Here is a 22,886-nt window from a genome sequence, read left to right as displayed (position 1 = left end):
TGTCTCACTCACTGCTCTACACAGCACTCTATCTCACTCACCATACTACACAGCACCCTGTCTCACTCACCATACTTCGCAGCACCCTATCTCACTCACTGCTCTACACAGGACCCTGTCTCACTCACCATACTACACAGCACCCTGTCTCACTCACCGATCTACACAGCACCCTGTCTCACTCACCGCTCTACACAGCACCCTGTCTCACTCACTGCTCTACACGGCACCCTTTCTCACTCACCGCTCTACACAGCACCCTATCTCACTCACCGCTCTACACAGCACCCTGTCTCACTCACCGATCTACACAGCACCCTGTCTCACTCACCGCTCTACACAGCACCCTGTCTCACTCACTGCTCTACACGGCACCCTATCTCACTCACCATACTACACAGCACCCTGTCTCACTCACCATACTACACAGCACCCTGTTTCACTCACCGATCTGCACAGCACCCTATCTCACTCACCATACTACACAGCACCCTGTCTCACTCACTGCTCTACACAGCACCCTGTCTCACTCACCATACTACACAGCACCCTGTCTCACTCACCGCTCTACACAGCACCCTGTCTCACTCACCGCTCTACACAGCACCCTGTCTCACTCACCATACTACACAGCACCCTGTCTCACTCACTGCTCTACACAGCACCCTGTCTCACTCACTGCTCTACACAGCACCCTGTCTCACTCACCATACTACACAGCACCCTGTCTCACTCACCATACTACACAGCACCCTGTCTCACTCACCATACTGCACAGCACCCTGTCTCACTCACCGATCTACACAGCACCCTGTCTCACTCACTGCTCGACACAGCACCCTGTCATCACTCACCATACTACACAGCACCCTGTCTCACTCACCATACTACACAGCACCCTGTCTCACTCACTGCTCTACACAGCACCCTGTCTCACTCACCGCTCTACACAGCACCCTATCTCACTCACTGCTCTACACAGCACCCTGTCTCACTCACCATACTACACAGCACCCTGTCTCACACACCGCTCTACACAGCACCCTATCTCACTCACCGCTCTACACAGCACCCTATCTCACTCACCGCTCTACACAGCACCCTATCTCACTCACTGCTCTACACAGCACCCTGTCTCACTCACCATACTGCACAGCACCCTGTCTCACTCACCGCTCTGCACAGCACCCTATCTCACTCACCGCTCTACACAGCACCCTGTCTCACTCACCATACTACACAGCACCCTGTCTCACTCACCATACTACACAGCACCCTGTCTCACTCACCGATCTACACAGCACCCTATCTCACTCACCGCTCTACACAGCACCCTGTCTCACTCGCCATACTACACAGCACCCTGTCTCACTCGCCATACTACACAGCACCCTGTCTCACTCGCCATACTACACAGCACCCTGTCTCACTCACCATACTACACAGCACCCTGTCTCACTCACCATACTACACAGCACCCTGTCTCACTCACCATACGACACAGCACCCTGTCTCACTCACTGCTCTACACAGCACCCTGTCTCACTCACCGTACTACACAGCACCCTGTCTCACTCACCATACTACACAGCACCCTGTCTCACTCACCATACTACACAGCACCCTGTCTCACTCACCGCTATACACAGCACCCTGTCTCACTCACCATACTACACAGCACCCTGTCTCACTCACCATACTACACAGCACCCTGTCTCACTCACCATACTACACAGCACCCTGTCTCACTCACCGCTCTACACAGCACCCTGTCTCACTCACCATACTACACAGCACCCTGTCTCACTCACTGCTCTACACAGCACCCTGTCTCACTCACCGTACTACACAGCACCCTATCTCACTCACCATACTACACAGCACCCTGTCTCACTCACTGCTCTACACAGCACCCTGTCATCAGTCACCATACTACACAGCACCCTGTCTCACTCACCGCTCTACACAGCACCCTATCTCACTCATCGCTCTACACAGCACCCTGTCTCACTCGCCATACTACACAGCACCCTGTCTCACTCACCGTACTACACAGCACCCTGTCTCACTCACCATACTACACAGCACCCTGTCTCACTCATCATACTACACAGCACCCTATCTCACTCACCATACTACACAGCACCCTGTCTCACTCAATGCTCCACACAGCACACTGTCTCACTCACCATACTACACAGCACCCTGTCTCACTCACCGCTCTACACAGCACCCTATCTCACTCATCGCTCTACACAGCACCCTGTCTCACTCGCCATACTACACAGCACCCTGTCTCACTCACCGTACTACACAGCACCCTGTCTCACTCACCGTACTACACAGCACCCTGTCTCACTCACCGCTCTACACAGCACCCTATCTCACTCATCGCTCTACACAGCACCCTGTCTCACTCACCATACTACACAGCACCCTGTCTCACTCACCGCTCTACACAGCACCCTATCTCACTCACCGCTCTACACAGCACCCTATCTCACTCACCGCTCTACACAGCAGCCTGTCTCACTCACCGCTCTACACAGCACCCTGTCTAACTCACCATACTACACAGCACCCTGTCTCACTCACCATACTACGCAGCACCCTGTCTCACTCACTGCTCTACACAGCACCCTGTCTCACTCACCATACTACACAGCACCCTGTCTCACTCAACGCTCTACACAGCACCCTGTCTCACTCACCATACTACACAGCACCCTGTCTCACTCACCGCTCTAAACAGCACCCTGTCTCACTCACTGCTCTACATAGCACCCTGTCCCACTCACCATACTACGCAGCACCCTATCTCACTCAACGCTCTACACAGCACCCTGTCTCACTCACCATGCTACACAGCACCCTGTCTCACTCACTGCTCTGCACAGCACCCTGTCTCACTCACCATACTACACAGCACCCTGTCTCACTCACCATACTACACAGCACCCTGTCTCACTCACTGCTCTACACAGCACCCTGTCTCACTCAGCGCTCTACACAGCACCCTATCTCACTCACCATACTACACAGCACCCTGTCTCACTCACTGCTCTACACAGCACCCTGTCTCACTCACTGCTCTACACAGCACCCTGTCTCACTCACCATACTACACAGCACCCTGTCTCACTCACCGATCTACACAGCACCCTATCTCACTCACCGCTCTACACAGCACCCTGTCTCACTCACCATACTACACAGCACCCTGTCTCACTCACTGCTCTGCACAGCACCCTGTCTCACTCAGCATACTACACAGCACCCTATCTCACTCACTGCTCTACACAGCACCCTATCTCACTCACCGCTCTACACAGCACCCGGTCTCACTCACCATACTACACAGCACCCTGTCTCACTCACCATACTACACAGCATCCTGTCTCACTCACCGCTCTACACAGCACCCTGTCTCACTCACCGCTCTACACAGCACCCTGTCTCACTCACTGCTCTACACAGCACCCTGTCTTACTCACTGCTCTGCACAGCACCCTATCTCACTCACCATACTACACAGCACCCTGTCTCACTCACTGCTCTACACAGCACCCTGTCTCACTCACCGCTCTACACAGCACCCTGTCTCACTCACCATACTACACAGCACCCTGTCTCACTCACCATACTACACAGCACCCTGTCTCACTCACTGCTCTACACAGCACCCTGTCTCACTCAGCGCTCTACACAGCACCCTATCTCACTCACTGCTCTACACAGCACCCTGTCTCACTCACTGCTCTACACAGCACCCTGTCTCACTCACTGCTCTACACAGCACCCTGTCTCACTCACCATACTACACAGCACCCTGTCTCACTCACCGATCTACACAGCACCCTATCTCACTCACCATACTACACAGCACCCTGTCTCACTCACCGCTCTACACAGCACCCTGTCTCACTCACTGCTCTACACAGCACCCTGTCTCACTCACCGCTCTACACAGCACCCTATCTCACTCACCGCTCTACACAGCACCCTGTCTCACTCACCATACTACACAGCACCCTGTCTCACTCGCCATACTACACAGCACCCTGTCTCACTCACCATACTACACAGCACCCTGTCTCACTCACTGCTCTACACAGCACCCTGTCTCACTCATCGCTCTACACAGCACCCTGTCTCACTCACCATACTACACAGCACCCTGTCTCACTCACCGCTCTACACAGCACCCTGTCTCACTCACCATACTACACAGCACCCTGTCTCACTCACCATACTACACAGCACCCTGTCTCACTCACCATACTACACAGCACCCTGTCTCACTCACCGCTCTACACAGCACCCTATCTCACTCACCGCTCTACACAGCATCCTGTCTCACTCACCATACTACACAGCACCCTGTCTCACTCACTACTCTACACAGCACCCTATCTCACTCACCATACTACACAGCACCCTGTCTCACTCACCATACTACACAGCACCCTGTCTTACTCACCATACTACACAGCACCCTATCTCACTCACCATACTACACAGCACCCTGTCTCACTCACCGCTCTACACAGCACCCTATCTCACTCACCGCTCTACACAGCACCCTGTCTCACTCACCATACTACACAGCACCCTGTCTCACTCACCATACTACACAGCACCCTGTCTCACTCATCGCTCTACACAGCACCCTGTCTCACTCACCATACTACACAGCACCCTGTCTCACTCACCGCTCTACACAGCACCCTGTCTCACTCACCGCTCTACACAGCACCCTGTCTCACTCACCATACTACACAGCACCCTGTCTCACTCACCATACTGCACAGCACCCAATCTCACTCACCATACTACACAGCACCCTGTCTCACTCACCATACTACACAGCACCCTGTCTTACTCACCATACTACACAGCACCCTGTCTCACTCACCGCTCTACACAGCACCCTGTCTCACTCACCGCTCTACACAGCACCCTGTCTCACTCACCATACTACACAGCACCCTGTCTTACTCACCATACTACACAGCACCCTATCTCACTCACCATACTACACAGCACCCTGTCTCACTCACTGCTCTACACAGCACCCTGTCATCAGTCACCATACTGCACAGCACCCTGTCTCACTCACCGTACTACACAGCACCCTGTCTCACTCACCGCTCTACACAGCACCCTATCTCACTCACCGTACTACACAGCACCCTGTCTCACTCACCATACTACACAGCACCCTATCTCACTCACCATACTACACAGCACCCTGTCTCACTCACCGCTCTACACAGCACCCTATCTCACTCACCATACTACACAGCACCCTGTCTCACTCACTGCTCTACACAGCACCCTGTCATCAGTCACCATACTGCACAGCACCCTGTCTCACTCACCATACTACACAGCACCCTGTCTCACTCACCGTACTACACAGCACCCTGTCTCACTCACCGTACTACACAGCACCCTGTCTCACTCACCGCTCTACACAGCACCCTATCTCACTCACCGCTCTACACAGCACCCTGTCTCACTCACTGCTCTACACAGCACCCTGTCTCACTCACTGCTCTACACAGCACCCTGTCTCACTTCAGGCTTGTGTTCCTCGTGTCGAGAGGACCTGCAACCCTTCCCCAGTCCAGGGTTCAATCTGCGGACCTGCCAATGAAATTGGTTACTGTCCCCCCTCTTCCCCGCCCCCTGAGGAGACCACCTGACACGGTGTATACACAGCCTGCGCCCCCCCCCCCGAGGAGAGACCACCTGACACGGTGTATACACAGCCTGCGCCCCCCCCCCCGAGGAGAGACCACCTGACACGGTGTATACACAGCCTGCGCCCCCCCCCCGGCCCCCGAGGAGAGACCACCTGACACGGTGTATACACAGCCTGCCCCCCCCCCCCCCCGAGGAGAGACCACCTGACACGGTGTATACACAGTCTGCGCCCCCCCCCCCCGAGGAGAGACCACCTGACACGGTGTATACACAGTCTGCGCCCCCCCCCCCCGAGGAGAGACCACCTGAAACGGTGTATACACAGTCTGCGCCCCCCCCCCCCCCGAGGAGAGACCACCTGAAACGGTGTATACACAGTCTGTGCCCCCCCCCCCGAGGAGAGACCACCTGAAACGGTGTATACACAGTCTGCGCCCCCCCCCCCCCGAGGAGAGACCACCTGAAACGGTGTATACACAGTCTGTGCCCCCCCCCCCGAGGAGAGACCACCTGAAACGGTGTATACACAGTCTGCGCCCCCCACCCCCGAGGAGAGACCACCTGACACGGTGTATACACAGTCTGCGCCCCCCCCCCCCGAGGAGAGACCACCTGACACGGTGTATACACAGTCTGCGCCCCCCCCCCCCCGAGGAGAGACCACCTGAAACGGTGTATACACAGTCTGCGCCCCCCCCCCCCCGAGGAGAGACCACCTGAAACGGTGTATACACAGTCTGCGCCCCCCCCCCCCCGAGGAGAGACCACCTGAAACGGTGTATACACAGTCTGCGCCCCCCACCCCCGAGGAGAGACCACCTGAAACGGTGTATACACAGTCTGCGCCCCCCACCCCCGAGGAGAGACCACCTGACACGGTGTATACACAGTCTGCGCCCCCCCCCCCCGAGGAGAGACCACCTGACACGGTGTATACACAGTCTGCGCCCCCCCCCCCCCGAGGAGAGACCACCTGAAACGGTGTATACACAGTCTGCGCCCCCCCCCCCCCGAGGAGAGACCACCTGAAACGGTGTATACACAGTCTGCGCCCCCCACCCCCGAGGAGAGACCACCTGAAACGGTGTATACACAGTCTGTGCCCCCCCCCCCGAGGAGAGACCACCTGACACGGTGTATGCACAGTCTGCGACCCCCCCCTGAGGAGAGACCACCTGACACGGTGTATACACAGTCTGCGCCCCCCCTCCGGCCCCCTGAGGAGAGACCACCTGACACGGTGTATACACAGTCTGCGCCCCCCCTCCGGCCCCCTGAGGAGAGACCACCTGACACGGTGTATACACAGTCTGCGCCCCCCCTCCGGCCCCCTGAGGAGAGACCACCTGACACGGTGTATACACAGTCTGTGCCCCCCCCCCCGAGGAGAGACCACCTGAAACGGTGTATACACAGTCTGCGCCCCCCCCCCCCCGAGGAGAGACCACCTGACACGGTGTATACACAGCCTGCGCCCCCCCCCGGCCCCAGAAGTGCAGCGTTTGCAGTGAAGGTGGGCTGCACTGCGACTGGAAGATTTGGTGTAACACAGTGAGAAGCTGCAAGGGATGCTGTCAGTTTGAGTGTTTGAAGCAGTGGAAATGTTCGAGGTCGGTTCTTCGAACTGATTGCTCCTTGAAGGTCGCTCCTGACGGGATTCCTTCTGCATCAACATAAATCGATGGAACTGAGGACAGAAACGATGGACAAGCAGACAGACCGTATCCTTACCACCTCACATCCATGCAGACACCAGGAATAGTTGGGCTCTTCTTATCTGTGTGAACTGAGGATGGAACATTGGGCTGGTGCCCATCAAACACATCCCAGGACACGTCCTCCCGCCCCATCCACTCATTACTGCCTGAACCGGGACACAAAATGTAGGCCTCCATCTCTGCTCAAATGATTGAAGCCACGGACAATCCCCCAGAAGGGTGAGCAGAATATGTCTGTCCCTTGGTGAATGGCCCTAACTTCAGTGAGGCTGCACTTGGAGCGTGACAACCCGTTCCGTTCGCGGCAGCGAGGTTTGGGAGGTGTGTGCCTGCTCTGACACTCTGTCCCTGTTGGTCAGTAGATGGAGCAGCCATGGAGGAGCAGGAGCGAGAGAGGCGACGCCAGGTGGTGGAGAAGTTTCAGAAAGCTCCATTTGAAGAGATAGCGGCTCATTGTGGAGCAAGGGTAAGGACATGTGGTGTGGAGAAACAAATCCAATCTCAGCATCGTCCTGCCGACAGTGCAAGGCCGTTACATACAATGACACAATCTGGTCTGCGGGGTACGGGTGTGTGGAAATTCGTCGTTAAAAAATAACTCTCAGGCAAAAGGTGATCAGAGCAGGTAGTCAGAGAGGGGCTTCACCACCAGAGGTAGAGAACAGGAGCAAGGAAGTGCCGGGCCAACATCTGGGCCACACAGCAGCTCCAACACAGAAACAGACCATTCCATGTCGACAAATTAGCTCAATTCACATTTACCCGTCCTGTTCCCATGTCCCTTCAAACCCCTTCATCCCCTTCTCCTGTTCCAGACAGTGACCCCCACTGACCCTGACCCCTGACCCTGTCAGTGACCCCCACTGACCCTGACAGTGACCCCCACAGCCCCTGACCCTGACAGTGAATCCCACAACCCCTTCTCCTGTTCCTGACAGTGACCCCCACTGACCCTGACAGTGACCCCCACAGCCCCTGATCCTGACCCTGACAGTGAACCCCACAGCCCCTGACCCTGACAGTGACCCCCACAGCCCCTGACCCCTGACCCTGACAGTGACCCCCACAGCCCCTGACCCTGACCGTGAATCCCACAGCCCCTGACCCCTGAACCTGACAGTGACCCCCACAGCCCCTGACCCTGACAGTGAACCCCACAGCCCCTGGCCCTGACCCTGACAGTGAACCCCACAGCCCCTGACCCTGACTGTGACCCCCACAGCCCCTGACCCTGACTGTGACCCCCACAGCCCCTGACCCTGACAGTGAACCCCACAGCCCCTGACCCTGACAGTGAATCCCACAGCCCCTGACCCTGACAGTGAATCCCACAGCCCCTGACCCTGACAGTGAATCCCACAGCCCCTGACCCTGACAGTGAACCCCACAGCCCCTGACAGTGACCCCACAGCCCCTGACCCTGACAGTGAATCCCACCGCCTAAGCACTCTCTGTGTGTAGAAGTCTCTCCCACATTTAATCTTGTATCTGTGGCCCCTCGTTGCAGACTCTCAATGCTGGAAACAGGTTGCTTCTATCGACCCCGTCCCACCCTCACACAATGTTACACACGATCGCCCTGTAATCTCTGTTATATTGTTCCAACAAAAAAAGACTCAATTGTTAAAATCTTGCTTCATAATTGTATTTCCTCACACCAGGCAGCATCGCAGTGAGTCCGTGCTGCACCCTAGTTGAAACCTCACTGCCCTTCCTGAACCCCACACTACTCACACTATCCTAACTCACTCTTACTGAACTTTTACCTCTATACCTTGAGATAAATCCCAGAATCCCAGAGAATTGTTTCCGGCCTTATCGGAGGAGCTGCCTTTAATGTCCTGTGACCCTGGACCCCCAGCTCTTCCCCAGCCCCGAGCCCACTCCCCCTCACAGTGTCATCACTGCTGCTATTTCTTTTAACCAGAATGTATTACCTCACACTTCCGGACATTGAATTCCACCTGCTGCTTTTCTGCCCATTCCCCAGATCTTAGCAGTATCCCTTTATAGCTTCCTTTGGTCTTCTGAAGAATTAACTATCCCTCCTATTTTGATTTGATCTTCAAATTCAGACACCATTCTCTCTCTCTGGCCCTATATTCAAATTATTGATGTATACAGTGATCAGAAGTGGACCCAGAACAGCCCCCTGTATGGCAGCACTGCCCACCTGCAACCAATGGGGAGGTGCGTGGCCCATTCACAATTTCGCGCATGCGTGGAACTCTGGTTGCCAGGATACACTGATTTGAAGACAGCCCAGTGCCGATTCACCAGAATGGTGTTTGCGATGAAGATTCTCATAGAATTGTGGGAGGTTTACGGCACAGAAGGAGGCCATTCTGCCCATCATATCTGTGCCTGTCAAAAAAGAGCTACCCAGCCTAATCCCACTCTCCAGCTCTCGGTCCGTAGCCCTGTGGGTTACAGCACTTCAGGTGTACATCCAGGTACTGTTTAAATGTGGTGAGGGTTTCTGCCTCTACCACCCTTTCAGGTCGTGAGTTCCAGACCCCCACCACCCTCTGGGTGAAAAAATTCTCCTCAAATCACCTCTAAACCTTCTGTCAATTACTTTAAGTCTATGTTCCCTGGTTATTGACCTCTCTGCTAGAGGAAATAGGTCCTTCCTATCCACTCTATCTCAGCCCCTCATAATTAAATCTCCCCTCAGCCTCCTCTGTTCCAAAGTAAACAACCCCAGCCTATCCAATCTTTCCTCATAGCTAACATTCTCCACTCCCGCCAACATCCTGGTAAATCTCCTCTGTACCCTCTCCTTCCTGTAATGTGGTGACCAGAACTGCACGCAGTACTCCAGCTGTGGCCTAACCAGAGTATTATACAGTTCAAGCATAACCACCCTGCACTTGTATTCTATGCCTCGGCCAATAAAGGCAAGTATTCCGTATGCCTTCTTAACCACCTTATCCACCTGGCCTGCTACCTTCAGGGATCTGTGGACCTGCACTCCCAGGTCCCTCTGTTCCTCCACACTTTTTAAAAATATATTCGTTCGTTGGATGTGGGCATCGCTGGCAAGGCCGACATTTATTGCCCATCCCTAATTGCCCCCTTGAGAAGCTGGTGGTGAGCCGCCATTGCAGGGGGCAGTTAAGAGTTAACCACATTGCTGTGGGTCTGGAGTCACATATTGGCCAGACCGGGTCAGGGCGGCAGATTTCCTTCCCTAAAGGGACATTAGTGAACCCGATGGGTTTTTACAACAATCTGGCAGTTTCATGGTCACCATCACTGATACTAGCTTTATTTAATAAACTGAATTTAAATTCCCCAGCTGCCGAGGTGGAATTTGAACTCGCATCTCCAGATTATTAGTCCAGGCCTCGGGAGTCTAGTAACATAAGCACTATGCTACCATACCCAGTACTTTCAGTATTGTACCATTTATTGTGTATTCCTTAGCCATGTTAGCTCTCCCTAAATATATTACCTGATACTTGTCTGGATTGAATTCTATTTGCCACTGTTCTGCCCACCTGACCAGCTTTCTTCTTCATTATCAAACACACGGCCGATTTTAGTATCATCCGCTCCTACTCACCACCTTGCTGCTGCTGTTCCCGGCTCTGCAAGAAATGCTCGTCCCCATCTATCCCCCTGATCCCCATTCCCCAGTTTCTCTCCCTCCCAAACTCTCGAGCCCCCCGATTTTGACCTCCCCCACGATTTCCGATGTCTCACGAGTTCAGGGACGCCCCAAATGGACACCTGTGATTCCCGAGCTCCCTGATTCCCGACTCTTCCCTGCCGACTGCGCTCCCCGTGACCGCGGCTCCCTGCAGCGGTGGTCGGGGTACAGGCCGGTGACCTCGTGGGGGTGTGGAGGGAAATGTAAATCGCTGATCTCCCGGGCTGCTGGAGGCGGAGTTCGAGAGAGATACTCCCAATTCTGGGAAACTCCTGTCATTCCACCAGGGTTGGGAACTCGAGGGCTGGATTTCCGGCTTTGATGTTTTTGGGGCGAGAATAGCGGCGGGGCGGGAAAGTTAGCGCCCGGGAACAGTTTGCCCCTCAGTGGGTGAGTTTGGACAGCTGGGCCCTGAGTCAGGGGGGTGCAGCACTCAGGGAGGTGTTAGTGAGGGAAACTCCCGAGATAAAGCGCCGGGCCTGGACCGCTCCGAGAGAGGCCTGGGGGGGCGGGGGGGGAACCTGAGAAAACCCACAAAAACATTCCCAATACATTGCCCACGCCACAACACAAATCACAAAACAAATTAACAGTAGCAACAATCACACGTACCGTAGGAGTGCGTAACTCACCCCTCTGCTGTCGGGATGGTTGGACGGCCCAGATTTCCCAGGTCACCGCGGGGCGCGCTGTGGGGCGGACGGGTCTGGCTGAAGTCCATTCCACACCGGGCACAGCTCTTCCCGCGGTGCTGCTCCACACTGCCGCTAAACCGGACCCCAGGGTCACCGCCATTGTCGTCGCTCCCGGGAAAAAAACAGAGCACAGAAGACCGGAAAATCCAGCCCTCTCTGCCCGGTTCCTAGCCTAATCTCCAACCCCAGCCCCATTTCCCCATCTCAATTGCCCCAGCTTATTCTTTATTCCCATCCACACCCTCACTTTCCCTGTGTGAAGCCACAGTGTTGCTGGTTAGAGCCATTTTGTGCCGCAGAATCTTGCCAATCTAGTGTACAAGGGGAGGAAGATATTCCACATGTTGGGATTAGGATTTGGTTCTGGTTAAGATCGTTAAATTTAAGATCTTGTCACCTGTCCATCAGGTGGTTTTATATATTTACTTTGTGCTTCTCATTCCTTTCATTTCAGGCAACCATTCTGCAGAGTAAACTGAATCAAATATTTGAGATAACGATAAGGTAGGTTGTTCAGGAACTTGTGCACCTCACTCACTCCGCACGCAGAACTCAGGCAGCTGGGGCTGAACCTGCCTTTGGTTTGTTGAGCCCACTGGAAATAGACAATCGCATTTTTGAGCTATACAGTGAAAGGATTTTTCTTTTATTCATTCTGGGGATGTGGGAATCGTTAGCAAGGCCGCACCTATTGCCCTGAGAATGTACTGGGCGGTCATTTCCATGAGTAGCTGTTTGATACAACTGACCATAAGAAACAGGAGCAGGAGTCGGCCATACGGCCTCTCGAGCCTGCTCCGCCATTTAATACCATCATGGCTGCTCCGATCATGGACTCAGCTCCACTTCCCCGCCCGCTCCCCATAACCCATTATCCCCTTATCGGTTAAGATAGTTTAATATCTTGCAAGAGGGAATGGAAGGGAGGAAAGTTTCAAGGTGAGACCAGAGGTCAAGTATGAGACAGCATTTGTTCTTAATAAGGTACAAGGATGGAGCAATTTGGGGACTCAAACTTTTGCTAAAAATAACTCCAATGATTATTCGGAGATGCCAGAGGCAATAGATAAGCGACAAGGAGAAACAAGCCTGACACTGTGTGAAGTACAGAATATTACAGGCGACACAAGTCCCTTCAGGAATAAATTCAATGGAATATGATGGAACATTAGGAATGCAATCTTCACCAATGAAGCTGGTGGACATGACTCAGTAGTTGCACTCTCAGCTCTGTCAGGAGGTTGTATGGGACTTGAGCACATAATCTCGGCTGTTAATTCCAGCGTTGTGTCACACCGCGCCGTGGAACGTGATGACTGGGGGGCAGTGCTGTGTGGTGGGGTCAGGCTGGTGGAGGACCTTTGTCTTACAGATGTTTAGTGTAAGACCCATGCTTTCATACGCCTCGGTGAAGATGTTGACAATGTCCTGGAGTTCAGCCTCTGAATGTGCGCAGACGCAAGTGTCGTCCGCGTACTGTAGCTCGACGACAGAGGTTGGGACGGTCTTGGATCTGACCTGGAGGCGACGAAGGTTGAACAGGTTCCCACTGGTTCTATAGTTTAGTTCCACTCCAGTGGGGAGCTTGTTGATGGTGAGATGGAGCATTGCAGTGAGGAAGATCGAGAAGAGCATTGGTGCGATGATGCAGCCCTGCTCGACTCCGGTTCGCACGTGGATTGGGTCTGTGGTGGACCCGTTGGTAAGGATCACGGCCTGCATGTCGTCGTGGAGCAGGCAGAGGATGCCGGCAAATTTTTGGGGGCATCGAAATGGAGGAGGACGCTCCCATAGTCCCTCGCGGTTGACAGTGTCAAAGGCCTTTGTGAGGTCAAAGATGTACAAGGGTTCCCTGCATTTCTCTTGTAGTTGTCACGCCGTGAAGATCATGTCCATTGTACCCCTCCGTGGATGGAATCCGCATTGCGACTCTGGGAGGAGCTCTTCAGCCACAGGGAGAAGACGGTTGAGGAGGATTCTAGCGATGACTTTCCCAGTGGCTGATAGCAGGGAGATTCTCCGTAGTTGCTGCAGTCGGACTTGTCCCCTTTTGTGAAGCTGGTCACCTCTGAGATCTCCCGGCATGCTCTCCTCCTTCCAGAAGAGAGAGATCAGGTCATGCATTCGTGCCAATAGTGCTTCTCTGTCATACTTTAATGCCTCAGCGGGGATTCCATCTGCTCTTGGCGCCTTGTTCTTGAGCTGACGGATGGCCTGTTCTACCTCAGGCAGGACTGGGGTTTTGCTGAAATGGTGGAGGGTGGCATGCTGCGGGATGGAGTCGAGGACACTCGAGTCAAAGGCAGAGTCTCGGTTAAGGAGATTTTCGAAGTGCTCCTTCCAGCCTCGGTGTCCTTGCTGAGTGTTTCCCCGTTCTTAGTCAGCAGTGAAGTGGGGCCGTAAGTGGACTTAACTGCATGAAGAATCCTCGCACGTCATGGCTGTCGGCCAGCTGCTATATCTCCCTTGCTTTCTCCACCCCACCATCTATTCTTTAGGTCGTGGGTTTTTTGTTGGACCTCGGCCTTCTGTGGCCTGTGGAGCTGCTTTGCTGCTCCCAAGTTGGGTTGCTGCTTTAAGTTCAGAAATCAACAAGGGCAGGCATCGAAAACGAGGTTCAACACGACCTCCAGTGTTCCAGCGCAGCCTTTGGTCACCTGAGGAAGAGAGTGTTTCAAGACCAGGACCTCCAATCTGGCACCAAGCTTATAGTCTACAGGGCAGTAGTGATACCCACCCTCCTGTATAGCTCAGAGACGTGGATCATATACAGTAGACACCTCATATCGTTGGGGAAATACCACCAACGCTACCTCCACAAGATCCTGCAAATCAACTGGGAGGACAGACATCAGTGTTCTCGATCAGGCCAACATCCCCAGTATCGAAGCACTGACCACACTCGACCAGCTTCATTGGGCAGACCACATCGTCTGCATGCCCGACACAAGACTCCCAAAGCAAGTACTCTACTCGGAATTCTTACATGGCAAGCGAGCCCCAGATGGGCAGGGGAAACGTTTCAAGGACAGCCTCAAAACCTCCTTAATAAAATGCAACATCCCCACCAACACCTGGGAGCCCGTGGCCAAAGAACCGCCCTAAGTGGAGGAAGTGCATCCAGGAGGGCGCTGAGCACCTCGAGTCTCGTTACCGAGAGCATGCAGAAAGCAAGCGCAGGCAGCGGAAGGAGCGTGCGGCAAACCAGATTACCCACCCACCCTTTCCCTCAACCACTGTCTGTCCCACCTGTGAGAGAGACTGTAATTCCCGTCACCTGAGAACTCACTTTTAGAGTGGAAGCAAGTCTTCCTCGATTTCGAGGGACTGCCTGTCAATGGAATGAGTGCTGAGGGAGTGCTGCAGTGTCAGAAGTGCTGTCTTTTGGATCAGATGTTAATCCAATTTTGGTGGGCATACAAGATGCCGGATTCAGTCTATCCAGATGCTTTCCTTGAACAGTACGATGTGGAACCAACCAGGGAACAGATTATCTTTGATCTGATAAATTATCTCATTGTAAAGGATCCTCTAAGAAAGAGTGATGACAGTTGAATTTCAAATTCAGTTGGAGGGTGAGAAAGTTGGGTCATAAACCAGTGTCCTGATCTTAAATTCAGACGATTACAAGGGTATGAAGGCAGAGTTGGCTAAAGTGGACTGGGAAAATAGATTAAAGAGTAAGGCGGTTGATGAGCAGTGGCAGACATATAAGGAGATATTTCATAACTCACAACAAAAATATATCCCAGTGAGAAGGAAACACTTGAGAAGGGAGAACCATCCGTGGCGAACTAAGGAAGTAAAGGATGGTATCAAATTGAAAACAATGGCATATAATGTGGCCAAGATTAGTGGAAGGCCAGAGGATTGGGAAATGTTTAAAAACCAGCAAAGGACGACTAATAAAATAATAAAGAGAGTGATGTTAGATTATGAGAGTAAATTAGCAAGAAATATAAAAACAGATAGTAAGAGTTTCTACAGGTTTGTAAAAAAGACGAGAGTAGTTAAAGTTTGTGGTGAGATGCGGTGTATGTTTATGGCGGAGGAGCGGTGAGAGATCGTGGCGGAAGTGTGACCGATGAGGGTAAGGGCCCAGAAGAGGCGAGGGCCCAGGGGCAGCACGGCCCAGCCCACACTGTGATATGTGTACGCACTGGGTCTGTGCAGCAGAGCAGGTCTCCAGTGGTCCTGGTTAACCCTTGCCACTGGACCAAGACCTCGCTCTGTCAAGCCCGTGTGGTGGCTGGTGTGCAACGGTCACCCCACGTTAAAACAATCCACCCACAGGCATCTTCCACCCTTCAATTGGAGATCAGGACGGGAACATCGGGTCCTTCACGAAACACCTGTGAACTCGTGGAAGCAAGTCATCCTCGTTCCAGGGAGCGTCTATGATGATGACATAAAAGGTTACTGCACAAGATAAAAGCTCACGGGGTTGGGGGTAATATATTAGCATGGATAGAGGATCGGCTAATGTACAGAGAGTTGGGATAAATGAGTCATTTTCCGATTGGCAAATGGTAACTAGTGGGGTGCCGCAGGGATCAGTGCTGGGGCCTCAACTATTTACAATCTATATTAATGACTTGGATGAAGGGACAGAGTGTAATGTAGCCAAGTTTGCTGATGATACAAAGATGGGTGGGAAAGCAAGTTGTGAGGAGGACATAAATAATCTGCAAAGGAATATAGACCGGCTCAGTGAGTGGGCAAACATTTAGCCGATGGATTACAACGTGACAAAGTGTGAGGTTATCCACTTTGGCAGGAAAAATAAAAAAGCAAATTATTATTTAAATAGAGAGAGATTACAAAGTGCTGCAGTACAGAGGGACCTGGGGGTCCTTGTGCATGAAACACAAAAAGTTAGTATGCAGGTACAGCAAGTGATCAGGAAGGCCAATGGAATGTTGGCCTTTATTGTCAGGGGGATAGAGTTTAAACAGAGAAGTCCTGCTACAACTGTACAGGGTATTGGTGAGACCACACCTGGAGTACTGCGTACAGTTTTGGTCTCTGTATTTAAGGAGGGATATACTTGCATTGGAGACTGTTCAGAGAAGGTTCACTCGGTTGATTCCTGAGATGAGGGGGTTGACTTATGAAGAAAGATTGGGCCTATACTCATTGGAGTTTAGAAGAATGAGAGGTGATCTTATTGAAACATATAAGATACTGAGGGGGCTTGACAAGGTGGATGCAGAGAGGATGTTTCCACTCGTGGGGGAATCTAGAACTGGGGTATAGTTTAAGAATAAGGGGTCATCCATTTAGAACGTAGATGAGGAGGGATCACTTCTCTCTGAGGGTCGTGAATCTGTGGAATTCTCTGCCCCAGAGAGCTGTGGAGGCTGGGTCATTGAATATATTTAAGGCGGAGATAGACAGATTTTTGAGCGATTAAGGGAGTGAAGGGTTATGGGGAGCGGGCAGGGAAGTGGAGCTGAGTCTATGATCGGATCAGCCATGATCTTATTAAATGGCGGAGCAGGCTCGAGGGGCCAATGGCCTACTCCTGCTCCTATTTCTTATGTTGTCATCCCATGGCACTGTTCGATGATGAGCAGGGAGTTCTCGGTGTCCTCGCCAATGTTTACATGACGAGAACTGATTAACTGGTCATTTATCCCATTGGCTGCTAGTGGGACCTTGCTGTGTGAACATTGGCTGCTGTAATTACCGATATAACGACACAATACTGTGCTGTGACATGCATCACGCTACATCAATGTGCTCTTCCTTCCTTCCTTTTCTCACAATCACCTCCTACCCACCTATCCCCATATCCCCCAACCCCACCTACCCACCTTCTCCCCATATCCCCCAACCCCACCTCCCCACCTTCTCCCCATATCCCCCAACCAGACCTTCCCACCTTCTCCCCATATCCCCCCAACCCTACCTACACACCTTCTCCCCATATCCCCCAACCCCACCTACCCACCTTCTCCCCATATCCCCCAACCCCACCTCCCCACCTTCTCCCCATATCCCCCAACCCCACCTACCCACCTACTCCCCATATCCCCCAACCCCACCTATTCCCCATATCCCCCAACCCCACCTACCCACCTTCTCCCCATATCCCCCAACCCCACCTATTCCCCATATCCCCCAACCCCACCTACCCACCTTCTCCCCATATCCCCCAACCAGACCTTCCCACCTTCTCCCCATATCCCCCAACCCCACCTATTCCCCATATCCCCCAACCCCACCTACCCACCTTCTCCCCATATCCCCCAACCCCACCTATTCCCCATATCCCCCAACCCCACCTACCCACCTTCTCCCCATATCCCCCAACCCCACCTACCCACCTTCTCCCCATATCCCCCAACCCCACCTACCCACCTTCTCCCCATATCCCCCAACCCCACCTACCCACCTCTCCCCATATCCCCACAAGATGAGAGCCATATAGCCTGAGTGAACCGCTGGCCCACTCTCTCACTTTGTCTTTTCTCAATGTTTCTCGTTGTTTGCAGGCCGCCTCCCAGCCCATCAGGCACGATCACGGCGGGTTATGGGCAGACGCAGCCTCGTTCAGTGCCAGTGTACGAGATGAAGTTCCCGGATCTCTGTGTGTATTAGCAGGAGCACCGCACGGGACCACACAGGGCATCACTGGATTGCACAGATCCTGGCTTTCCATCCAGCATCATTTGCTGATTGTGGGATTGGCCCAACAGCAGAACCTGTAGTAGTGCGTCATGACAACCATTTCCCACACAATGTTGGCAATCGCACAGCTGTTGTTTCCACTGGTACAAACATTTCAACCATCGTCCTTACAGCTTAGTCATGCTAGTTATTATGACGTGACGTTTCAGTGTACTGCGTATGCTTACCTGAGATGGTGGACAGGCTTGCCTGCAGCTCGGGGCTCCCTGTGGGAATACACTCAGACTGCTGAGCACTTGTAGCCAGCTCGGGTATGAGCAAGTGATTAATACAATAAATATCCATTGCTAATTTAACAGTCCCAGCATTCTGCTCTCAGACTCCGCACTCTGGCCCAAGTTAGGAAGTTTGATTATGATCTTAACCGATCTCACTTGGTTTGGACTGGTTGGGGTAAGGAATGGGACAGGTACAGTCTATTTTAACATACTGACAAATCTACAAACTAACAGGCAGCAGTGCGTCATTTGTTCCGATCTCTGCCCTCTTCAGTGTTCTCACTGGAACTCTGGCCTCCCAGAGTCAGTGTTGGGGAGAGCTATGAACTGGGCAGGATGGAGCTCACCAGCGGGAGCCCCCAGGGGGGGAGCAGAGCAGGGTAGGCCAGGTGTGCTTCCGCCTGACCCATTTCTGGTGTCAAATTCAGTGGGAAAAGTGGACTTTACCATAAAAACATGTTTCATTGGTTTACTGACATCTCCGACCTTCTAGTAGTTGCTGCATAAAATACAGACTGTCTGATTGAAACAGTCCAGGTACTGCCCCTCCCCTCCCCCCGAGTACTGCCCCTCCTCCTGGGTACTGCCCCTCCCCCCGGGTACTGCCCCTCCCCCCGGGTACACCTCAAACAGCCCAGGTACTGCCCCTCCCCCCGGGTACACCTCAAACAGTCCAGGTACTGCCCCTCCCCCCGGGTACACCTCAAACAGCCCAGGTACTGCCCCTCCCCCCGGGTACACCTCAAACAGCCCAGGTACTGCCCCTCTCCCCGGGTACTGCCCCTCCCCCAGGGTACTGCCCCTCCCCCCGGGTACACCTCAAACAGCCCAGGTACTGCCCCTCCCCCCGGGTACACCTCAAACAGCCCAGGTACTGCCCCTCTCCCCGGGTACTGCCCCTCCCCCAGGGTACTGCCCCTCCCCCCGGGTACATCTCAAACAGCCCAGGTACTGCCCCTCCCCCCGGGTACACCTCAAACAGCCCAGGTATTGCCCCTCCCCCCGGGTACACCTCAAACAGCCCAGGTACTGCCCCTCCCCCCGGGTACACCTCAAACAGCCCAGGTACTGCCCCTCCCCCCGGGTACTGCCCCTCTCCGGGTACTGCCCCTCTCCGGGTACTGCCCCTCCCCCCGGGTACACCTCAAACAGCCCAAGTACTGCCCCTCCCCCCGGGTACACCTCAAACAGCCCAGGTATTGCCCCTCTCCCCGGGTACTGCCCCTCTCCCCGGGTTCTGCCCCCCTCCGGGTACTGCCCCTCCCCCCGGGTACACCTCAAACAGCCCAGGTACTGCCCCTCCCCCCGGGTACACCTCAAACAGCCCAGGTATTGCCCCTCTCCCCGGGTACTGCCCCTCTCCCCGGGTACTGCCCCCCTCCGGGTACTGCCCCTCCCCCCGGGTACACCTCAAACAGGGAGCCCTGCTCTTGGGCCAGGCCTGTCTCATGTTTTTTTATATTATTCTGTGAAGGCAGAGGTGTTCCAGTCTTGAGTAACTTACATTTGTGACATTGATTATTGTGAATTGATCTCTGAATGTACATGTATTGCTAACAGAAGCATTACCGCTGCAATTTGAGGCTTTACTTGAAGTTAACTGGATGTACAGAGTACGATTTGGGAAATGCTAGACTTTCACCAGCACACTCGCCCATTCTGTCCGACTATATTTTGATTGTATGGCGATGGTGGGAAGCTGTTGGGAGACACTGAAGTATTGGGAGAAATGTTCTACTTTGTGCTCTATTCCACTTCTTTCACCGAACCCGTAAAATAAATCTCACCGTGAGTCAGAGGAGGCAACTCACAAACTCTGAGTTATAGGACTCAACAAAAAATGGTGATGGAATATTGCACTTCCATATACACCCACTGTACACAGATACTGCACACAGGTACTCCATATACACCCACTGTACACAGATACTGCACACAGGTACTCCATATACACCCACTGTACACAGATACTGCACACAGGTACTCCATATACACCCACTGTACACAGATACTGCACACAGGTACTCCATATACACCCACTGTACACAGATACTGCACACAGGTACTCCAAATACATCCACTGTACACAGATATTGCACACAGGTACTCCATATACACCCACTGTACACAGATACTGCACACAGGTACTCCAAATACATCCACTGTACACAGATACTGCACACAGGTACTACATATACACCCACTGTACACACACACACACTACACACAGGTACTCCATATATACCCACTGTACACAGATACTGCACACAGGTACTCCATATACACCCATTGTATACTCGCATACACTGTACAAGGTACTCCATATACACCTATTGTACACACACACTGTACGCAGGTACTCCATATACACCCACTGTACACGCATACTACACAGGTATTCCATTTTCACCCACTGTACATAAATACTGCATACAAATACTCCATATACACCCACTGTACACACGCACTGCACACAGGTGCTCCATATACACCCACTTTACACATAGACTGCACACAGGTACTCCATACACACCCACTGTACACACACTGTACACAGGTACTCCATATACACCCACTGTACACATATACTGCACAAAGGTACTCCATATACACCCACTGTACACAGATACTGCACACAAGTACTCCATATACACCCACTGTACACATATACTGCACAAAGGTACTCCATATACACCCACTGTACACAGGTACTGCACACAAGTACTCCATATACACCCACTGTACACAGATACTGCACACAAGTACTCCATATACACCCACTGTACACAGATACTGCACACAGGTACTCCATATACACCCACTGTACACACATACTGCACACAGGTACTCCATATACACCCACTGTACACACCCACTGTACACAGGTACTCCATACAATAATAATAACACTTATTTATATAGCGCCTTTAATGTAGTAAAACATCTCAAGGCACTTCACAACAGTTTTACAACACGCTCGATATTGACCAGTGAGGGGGAGAGAGAAAAAGCGTGAGAAGGAAGTGTAAAAAGAGGTTAAAGGCTCGGGTCATATACACCCAGCATACACAGATACTGCACATACACCCACTGTACACAGATATTGCACATACAGACACTACACACAGACATAGGTAGCAACAGTTTGAGGCTGGAGAAATACTTCCCTCTATCTAGCCCCCCCCGCCCCACTAACATTGTTATTTTGTGCATTTCTAATATAACCCTGACTCACGTTTGTTGAACCTGCCTACATCCTTCTTGAAACCCATCGGGTTACTTGTTCCGCTGCCTGTGCCAGTAATCTGCTCCACACAATGACAAAGCTTTTATTAAAAAACTTCCTCCAGTGATTCCTATTTTCTGTTGTTGTCGTTAGTTTGTAAATATGACCATTGTGCAGAAATTCTGTGCACAGTGAAAACTTTACTTTCATCCAATTTGTCCAAACCTTTCAGAATGTGAAACTCTTCTGTCATATTCCCTCAGTATTCACTTTACAGAGAAATTGTCCAGGGTGCACAATCTGGAATCATACAGCGTGCCCTTTATAACATAACAACAACAACTGGTATTTATATAGCACTTTTAACAGTGAAAAGTCCCAAGGTGCTTCACAGGAGTATTATAAGACAAAAAATTGACACCGAGCCTCATAAGGAGAAATTAGTGTGGGTGACCAAAGGCTTGGTCAAAGAGCTCGGTTTTAAGGAATGTCTTAAAGGAGTAAAGAGGCAGAGAGGTTTAGGGAGGGAGTTCCAGAGCTTGGGGCCCAGGCAGCTGATAGCCTGGCCACCGATGGTGGAGCGATTATAATCAGGGCTGCTCAGGAGGGCAGAATTAGAGAAGCGCAGACATCTCGGGGGGTTGGAGGGCTGTAGGAGATTACAGAGATAGGGAGGGGTGAGGCCAAGGAGGGATTTGTAAACCAGGATGAGAATTTTGAAATCGTGGCATTGCTTAACCGGGAGCCAATGTAGGACAGCGAGAACAGGGGGTGATGGGTGAGCGGGACTTGGTGTGAGTTAGGACACGGGGTCAGTGAGCACAGAGGGTGATGGGTGAGTGGGACTCGGTGCGAGTTAGGACACGGGGCAGTGAGCACAGGGGGTGATGGGTGAGTGGGACTGGGTGTGAGTTAGGACACGGGGTCAGTGAGCACAGGGGGTGATGGGTGAGTGGGACTGGGTGTGAGTTA

The 22,886-nt window shown here is 52.6% G+C and overlaps 2 protein-coding genes across 2 annotated transcripts in view; both read left to right on the top strand.

The window, feature by feature from the left end:
- The window catches only part of LOC139272915 (protein EFR3 homolog B-like), a 1,121,614-nt gene extending 1,103,143 nt beyond the window's left edge, over positions 1 to 18,471 (top strand). The window contains exons 21-23 of the mRNA XM_070889016.1: positions 7,790 to 7,893; positions 12,232 to 12,281; positions 18,275 to 18,471. Coding sequence (XP_070745117.1) covers positions 7,790 to 7,893; positions 12,232 to 12,281; positions 18,275 to 18,380 — 260 coding nt within the window. The 3' untranslated portion in view covers positions 18,381 to 18,471. The remainder of the gene's footprint in view (positions 1 to 7,789; positions 7,894 to 12,231; positions 12,282 to 18,274) is intronic.
- Positions 18,472 to 18,499: 28 nt separating this feature from the next.
- Positions 18,500 to 22,047, top strand: LOC139272905 (uncharacterized). Its single transcript, XM_070889006.1, has 3 exons — positions 18,500 to 18,553; positions 19,221 to 19,978; positions 20,018 to 22,047. Exons 1-3 carry the CDS (start codon positions 18,500 to 18,502, stop codon positions 20,181 to 20,183), a joined length of 978 nt encoding a protein of 325 aa, XP_070745107.1. The 3' UTR covers positions 20,184 to 22,047.
- The last annotated feature ends 839 nt before the right edge of the window (positions 22,048 to 22,886 follow it).

This window comes from Pristiophorus japonicus, chromosome 9 (assembly GCF_044704955.1).
Source record: "Pristiophorus japonicus isolate sPriJap1 chromosome 9, sPriJap1.hap1, whole genome shotgun sequence".
Classification (NCBI taxonomy): Eukaryota; Metazoa; Chordata; class Chondrichthyes; family Pristiophoridae; genus Pristiophorus; species Pristiophorus japonicus.
The sequence above is the reverse complement of the archived record's forward strand: the minus strand, read 5'-3'. Positions and strand labels throughout refer to the sequence as shown.

Excerpts from the sequence above, each read along its gene's own strand:
- LOC139272905 (XM_070889006.1), top strand. The coding sequence starts at position 18,500 with ATGACAACCATTTCCCACACAATGTTGGCAATCGCACAGCTGTTGTTT. Across the intron at positions 18,554-19,220 it reads CACAGCTGTTGTTTCCACTG|TCCAGGTACTGCCCCTCCCC; the intron begins GTACAAACATTT and ends TGATTGAAACAG. Across the intron at positions 19,979-20,017 it reads GTACACCTCAAACAGCCCAG|GTATTGCCCCTCTCCCCGGG; the intron begins GTACTGCCCCTC and ends CAAACAGCCCAG.